This window comes from Pediculus humanus, genomic scaffold (assembly GCF_000006295.1).
Source record: "Pediculus humanus corporis 1103172107444 genomic scaffold, whole genome shotgun sequence".
Classification (NCBI taxonomy): Eukaryota; Metazoa; Arthropoda; class Insecta; order Psocodea; family Pediculidae; genus Pediculus; species Pediculus humanus.
In genome coordinates this window covers 331,434-339,060 of record NW_002987065.1, presented here as the reverse complement: position 1 = coordinate 339,060, position 7,627 = coordinate 331,434, and the positions used below count along the sequence as shown (strand labels likewise).

General features: G+C 27.7%; 1 protein-coding gene across 1 annotated transcript in view; it reads right to left on the bottom strand.

Annotated features, from left to right (window-relative positions):
* Nucleotides 1-1,997, bottom strand: part of Phum_PHUM091990 (uncharacterized protein) — a gene marked incomplete at both ends in the record, with an annotated part of 3,384 nt that extends 1,387 nt beyond the window's left edge. Inside the window, 5 exons of the mRNA XM_002423843.1 lie at nt 36-263; nt 344-601; nt 1,028-1,231; nt 1,306-1,603; nt 1,984-1,997. Coding sequence (XP_002423888.1) covers nt 36-263; nt 344-601; nt 1,028-1,231; nt 1,306-1,603; nt 1,984-1,997 — 1,002 coding nt within the window. The remainder of the gene's footprint in view (nt 1-35; nt 264-343; nt 602-1,027; nt 1,232-1,305; nt 1,604-1,983) is intronic.
* Nucleotides 1,998-7,627: the final 5,630 nt, after the last annotated feature.

Sequence of the window (7,627 nt, the reverse complement as noted above, 5' to 3'; positions counted from 1 at the left end):
ATTATTATCATCGTTAATTTTAATGGAAATTTAACGGAAAAAAATGCATTACTCGGAGTTACTCCACCGAATTTTTCCGGATCGCTATTTATTATCCTGTTTTTTAATGTTCTCCTTCCGACTCCGTGACAACCAATCAAAACCAAAGTTTTCCTTTTAAATGGCGGCATTCTCGTGACTTCTTCATATAAAAGTAATTCAGCTTTATCGAATTCCGAATTCGTTTTCGTCTGGTAAAGAATTTTACGCTTTTTTTTCGAGATCTGTAAATAAACAAAAAACAAATTAATACAAAATATTTTCGATTGATCGATATATCGATCGATAGTCTTATAGTACTTACCCTCGTTCCGCATATGCTTATTTTATGTACAAAATCCGCTTCCGGTTTAACGAACGCTTTCCGTCTTTCTTCGAGTTCTTGCGATGGTATCAAACCCGCAGGACCGTTCGAACCGACTTTTTTAGCCTGCCACCAATTCGGATCGTTTTGATTCATTATTTGTAAAACGTCACCTTTTTTAAAATCCAAACCGATTTCCCGACAGGGTAGCAACGTGTCTTCTTTCGGATCGTAATCGAATAATGCTCTCATGTAAACCTGGAAAGAAAAAAAAAAAAATTTTTATAAGGTTCGATTAAGGTTCGTCGCCCTTTATAACAATTTGTAACAATGAACAAACAAGTATAAGAGATTCTTTTTAGAGAAAATACCTGAAAATGTAAAACAAGTATCATAGATTATTTCCTTTGTTTAATTTTTTTTTTTTTTTTTTTTTTAACAACTCATTGTAATCATCATCATCATCAATCACAAATCAAATTATACAAATTTTATCATTAATTTTTTAAGTTAATGACCTTTTGGAGAAAGATATGAAAAATTTCACACGTGTCCCACCCACCCACTTCCTTCGCACCCCCCTCACAATTTTCCAGGTGAAACGCAGGTGTCAAAACTGGAGTGAAAAAATTTCTTTCTCTCTTTCTCTCTCTCTATCTCTCCCTCTCGCTCTTTCTTTCTTACCATCGTATTGATTCCATTTCCTCCGTAACCGTTAACGACTTTTCCATTTTGTACTCCGGTTATGGCAGACGTGTCATCAAAACTCGGAGCTATTTTAAGGGTAACAGTATCTTTAGATCTTGCAATTTCCGTTATGAGATCTTCCGGTGATTCCACGGATATACCATTGACTTCCAGTATAATATCACCCTTACTCAAAAGTGCCTGGAAATATTATCATCATTATTATTAACATCGATTTTCTTTATTCTGCGAAAACAATAGGTTTATTTACATACCTGTTTGTCGATCATTCCTCCGGCTAATATTCTAGCCACTACCAAATTACCATTTTCGTCTTGTTCCACGGTCAAACCCAAAGGTTCGTTTGGATTTTTTCTCAAACCTATGACTCGTATAGCATCTGCGGTCATTGTTGTGCCGTTTGGGAAAAAATCAATGGAATCGATTTCGGCTAGCGGTGCTAATTCGGGTGACGATGGAAAATTATATCTTTCGGCAATGCTGTCATGTGTTCCTAGGAGGGATCTAAAGTGTGGATTCGATAATATCCCAATTAATTCTTGAGCATCTAAACTAATTATTTTTTCACAATGTTTATTAATGTCATTTATTAAATTTATATTTCCCGTCGATAAAGGTCCACTACTTTCTAAATTTTCTTCTAATTTATCCTGAGCCTAAAAAAAAAAAAAAAAGAAAAATTTTATTCGTTGTTGTAATAATAATAAAACCTTTTTCTGTCGTCTGCTAGACGATCACACTATTTAATACAAAAATTTTCTTATATATATTTCTATCACATTACAAACGAATGTAATGTTTTCGTCTCATTACGTCATCATAACCTTAAAGTAAAATTTTTTTGATATCGTACCTGAAATTGTTTTTTTTTTTTTTTTAACTAAAACCACGTCAAAAAAAAATTATTTTGAAAAACTTAAACGCACTTTTACCACGAATAAATCATTCGCGATTATTTTTTTTAAAAAAATATTTTTGCATTAAAAAAAATTGTTTGTTTGCAACGTAAAGTATGCCTTGAAACAAACGGTATGGAATACCTGACGCGTAAGCCAAGCCCACCTGTTAGAAAGACCGTTTCAAAAACATCGGCTTGTGAAAACAAAAAAATTTTTTTTTTTTTTTATTTTCTTTCGAAATTTTGTCGCCGTTTGAATAATTATTATTATTATTATTATACTCGAGAGAATGTGAACAAAAAAAAAATGGCAGGAAAGTAACGAGGTTGTTGTTGTTGTTGTTGTGTGTGTGTGAAAATCTCACGTGACAAAATAATAATAATTTGAATGAGAAACAAACAAAGGAAAACGAAACGAAAATGTCAGGAGGGGAAAGTGAGGGAGGGGAGGGGAGGGCAGGTATCCTACCGATTTGAATTCGAACCGTTTGTAACAACCAAGACAACAACAACAACAATCAACAACAACAACAAACGTTTGAATTTTATTAATTTTTTAATTTTTTTATTCCAGCAAATGTTTTTCGACCTCGTTTATAATTTACGTAATCAAAATAACGTAGAAATTTTTTTTTGTTTTTAATTTAATAAAATAAAATGGCGGATTCGTTTTAATAATAATAATAATAATAATAATAATAATAATAATAATAATAATAATAATAATAATAATAATAATAATAATAATAATAATAATAATAATAATAATAATAATAATAATAATAATAATAATAATAATTGAACGTAATTCGTCGTTTACTCATCGTCGTTAAAAAAAAAAAAATTTCAATGGAGGGTAAAATATTTTTCATTTTCAGGTATTTAAAAATGTTATTTAACCTTGAAAAAGAAGGTAGTATTTATTCATTTTCGTCTGCTACCTACCTTAACACCGAAATAATAATAATAATAATAATAATAATGATGATGACAGTATTCGATAGTTTTGCTCACGTTTAAAAATAAATATTTATGTATTTATCGTAATATTTGGAAAAATCAAGTTTCGGTCATAAATAATTTTTGATAATTCAATTCCCGATTAATAATTTTTTTTTTTATCCAGAGGGATTAACGAAATCCCTCCTTTATCCAGGTTTTTTTTTTTTTTTTTTTGAAAAAATTCCAGAAAAAATTCGAATTCGATAAAATTCGAAAAAAAAATTTTTTTTTTTTTTAAATTACGCAAAAACCGAAAAATAAACCAAAAGGTTAATTGTAATAATCGAAAGCGAAAATTTAATAAATTTTTGTCGACCTTTAACCTTTTAAATTTCGAGGTCGGTGACCCCGTTGGATTCGATTAAAATTATGAAGATTAATATTTAAAAAAATTTTTTTTTTTTGACGGGCGTGGTAGGCGCGGAAGTTAAATTTTTTTTTTTTTTTAAATTTGAAATTTTGTTATCCCCCCCCCTTAAAAAAAATTTTAATTTTTACCTGAGTAGTGGTAATAGAAATTTAAGTTTACTCGATCGAAATCTAAAACCACGAACGCGGAATAAATAATAATAATAATAATAAAATTACCTGTTATTTGTAATAATAATAACGATTTGAATCGATATAAAGTATGGAAAAAATCCGTGGAAAATTGCGTAAACGCGCGGTTGTGTGAGTGCACGTGCGTGACGTGCGTAAATACGCGTGCGAATGAACTTTAAAAAAAAAATTTAAAATTTAAAAATTTTTAGTCAACTCACTCACTCACTCACTCTGTCATTCATAGACTGAATTCTAGCAAAAAAAAAATTGCAACGAAACAAACGTAGCGTTAATTAATTACGTTCAACATTAAACGTACGTTAACGCCCGATCACTATAATATTTCTCCTGCCACGACAAATAGACGTGCACCTTAGCCCACACTATCATCATCACACTTTATCGTGGAAGGAAATTTTAAACTTTGTGGTTTTTTTTTTTTTTATAAAACCACGTGATCCGAATTTTTTTTACGTTTCGTTTAAAAAAAAAAAAAAAATTAATCCTACTCTCCTACATTATTAAATTTAAATAATCCGTAACGGAAAAAAAAAAAAAAAAATTTATGTCAAGTCGTCTGCTTCGATTGTTGTTGTTGTTTGTTTTATTAATTTTATTATTATTATTATTATTTAAAACTTTTTTTTTACGAACGAAATCGTGACCTTTTCAAATGAGTTACGACGAAGAATTTCACGTTTAAAAAAAAAAAAAATTCCCCCCACGCACTCTTTCTCTTTCTCTGTCCGTTTCTACGACAGCAGAAAGAATTTACACGTGTTTTAAACCGGAAGTAGTTGTATAAGTATATTAGCTATCTCTCTCTCTCTCTCTCTCTCTCACCTTAATTAATGATTTCATCGTTGGCGAATCCAATATGCTTTTAAGAAAAAGCAAATCCGTTTCGTTGGCTCCGATTTCGTTAAGTTCTTCGATATTTTCCCTGACATGTTGAAAGGCCGCTGAAACGACAAAAAAACGAAACGATAATAATAATAATAATAATAATGGAAAACGTTTACGAAGGAATGCAATTTGTGGAAAAAATTTTTTTTATAGGAAAGGGGAGGAATAAAAATTCCTTTGGGAAATTCTCATAAAAATAAAATTAACAAGTTAGATCCTGTAGGAAAAATTGATCGGTTTGAAAGGCAAAAAAAAAAAAGAAGGGAAGGGGGAAGGAAAGAGTTGTAGAAATAAATAAAAATAAATTTAAAAAAAAAAAAGAAAACTCCGGAAATCCTGTGGGAAATTTATAGGAAAGCATTTTTCGACTCGTTTTTTTTTTTTACTTTTTTTAACGTTTTAAATTCGTTCGATTATTATTTTTAATTTAATTAGGTTAATTGTTTTGTTTTTTTTTTTTTTAATGACGTTTTTCTAAGTCGTGTAATAATAATAATAATAATAATAATAATAATAATAATAATAATAATAATAATAATAGTAATAATAATAATAATAATAATAATAATAATAATAATAATAATAATAATAATAATTTTATTTCGGTATTAAATAAAATTATTATTATTATTATTATTATTATTATTATTATTATTTTAATGGCGTATTTTATAATTAAAACCGTTAAAAAATTTTATTGTTTTTTATATTTAAAAAAAAAATTTCGAATGAGAAGATGAAGAGGAGGAATGAAAAAAAATTTAAAAAAAAAAACAACTTTTTGGCACGTCGTGATTTATTAAATTTTTTTTTTTTTTTTTTTTTTGGGTTTACGATTTTATATTTATAAAAAAATAAAAAAAAAATTTTTTTTTTGTTTCGTTTTAAATAAATTTTCTTTTTTTCTTTTTGTAAAAATTTCGCTTTGAAAAAATCTTTCAACGTATGAGAAAAATTCTTTTTTTTTTTTAAATTTTTTCAATGAATCTAAAAAAAAAAACAAAATTTTATTAAAACCGTGATTTTCATTTTTTTTTTTTTTTACGTACGTTTTACGTAACGTAATTTTACGTAAAATCTGTTTAAATATTAAATTACGGTAGGAAAATGTGGAAAAAATAAGAAGAAAAAAAAATTTGTCGTGGCAGGAGAAACGAAAAACGAAAACAAGTAAAAAATTGATAAAATTCGTTCGTACGTTGACATTTTTATAAAAAAAAAAAAAAAATTAAATTACGTTACGTTTCTTCTCCCTCCTTCCCTCCCCTCTCCCTTCCCCATTCGTGATAAAAGTCGATGATAAATGATAACAAACGTTACGTAACTGGTACGAATTTTATTCACGAGTGATAAATAAGCAAACAAACAAACAAACGACGATTTTAAGCTAAAGTTTTTCGACTCTTTGTTTTTTTTTTTACGTTGTTTGTTGGAAAACAAACGCTTTTAAAATTTTCCAAATTATTACCGTTAATTAAATAATAATTTGACAAATTTATCTAAATTTCAAAAATAATAATAATAATAATAATAATAATAATAAACTTACGAGAAAAAAAAAACAAAAAAAAAACAAACGAATTCGGTTAAACAAACGCGTTATTTTGAATCGTACAAACGTTCTCGCGGATTCCCATCTTTGATTGTTGCTGTTTGTTTTATAATAAACAACAACAAAACTTCCCCCTCTCCTCCCCCAGGAAAAAAAGCGACAATGTTACGAATTTGTAAAAACAAACGATTGTTTTTGTACGTATCGAACGATTTAAAACAAAAGTTTCTTTGTATTAAAATTTTTTAAAATGGCGTCATTTATTTATTTATTTATTTAAAATTTTTTTTTTTTCTTAATTTATTTTCGTACGAAAGTAATCGTTATAGAAAAAATTTCTATTACAAAAAAAAATCATTCGACATTTTTTTTTTTTTTTTGTTTCGACAACAACAACAACAACAAACAAACAAACAAATATTAAATTTTCAAGGGTAAGAAAAAAAAAAACAAAATCTGTGTTGTTTGTTTTTTTTCTCTTTTCGACATATTTATTATTATGTTTAATAATATTTAATATTTTTTATTTTCTCATCGTAAACATGATAATAATAATAATAATAATAATCATCGTCATCGTCATCATCATCATCATCATTTCTCTTAACGACAGCAAAACATTACGAAACTCATAAAAGTTCATTTTGATCGTGCCATTTACCGAACGTCACAATCGATTTGAAATTTTTTTAACCGAAAAATAAATCCGTTCGTTCGTTCGTCCGTTCGTACATTCATCCGTTCGTTCGTTCATCCATCCATCCGTTCGCATGCACTTTATAAACGTCACGTTTTTGTTACAAATAAAAAAAAAAAAAAAAATTTAACGACGTCGCGTCGTTAAATAAATTTTTTTTTTCTGTCGTTCAGTACGCACCGGTTTCTATCGAGATTAAAAAATCGATTAATCGATCAATCGATCGATCGATCGATCGATGATTAATTACGTTAATAATAATTGTAAAATTTAAGCGATTTTTTCGAACGTTTCTCATTTAAAAAAAAAAAAAAAATGGCGGCCGTTATATATTTTTTATTAATTCGTTTTAAAATCATTTTTCTTTCGTTAAAAAAATCACGTGGGTAATTTTTCTTTTTTTTTTTTATCACTACCGGTTTTTTATTACGTAAGTAATTGTGTAAAAAAAAAAAGCAGAAAGGAATTCGAATATGGAAAAAAAAAAAACTCGTTTGTAACAGAAACCATATTGATTTTAAATTCCAGTTTTCACTTTTTTTTTTCTTTTTTTTAAATTATTTCTAAGGTTTCGTTTCAATAGGGGGGAGGGTAAAAAAAAAAACGTGTCAATAGTTTAATTTAAAAAAATTTTATAACGAAATTTAATAATAATAATAATGTTTTTTCGGTACGAATAAAAAGGGGGGAGGGAAAGGGAAAAGTTAAATTTACGGTTTACATTTTCTCTAATTTATTTGGAGTTAAAATCCTTAATGGAAAATTTTTTTGGAAAAAAAAAAAAACTAGAGCCAAAATTACGTAACGGTGGGAAAATTTTCAAATAAAGGTCAAAGTGAGGGGAATGGGGAGGAGAAGGAGAGAGGAGGCAGGAGGAGGAAGCTCGAAAAAAATTCAAAGGGGAGACGATTTTGGATATAAATAAAATAAAACTGGAGAAGAAAACGAATAAAAAAAAAAAAAAATCTTTTGAAAAAT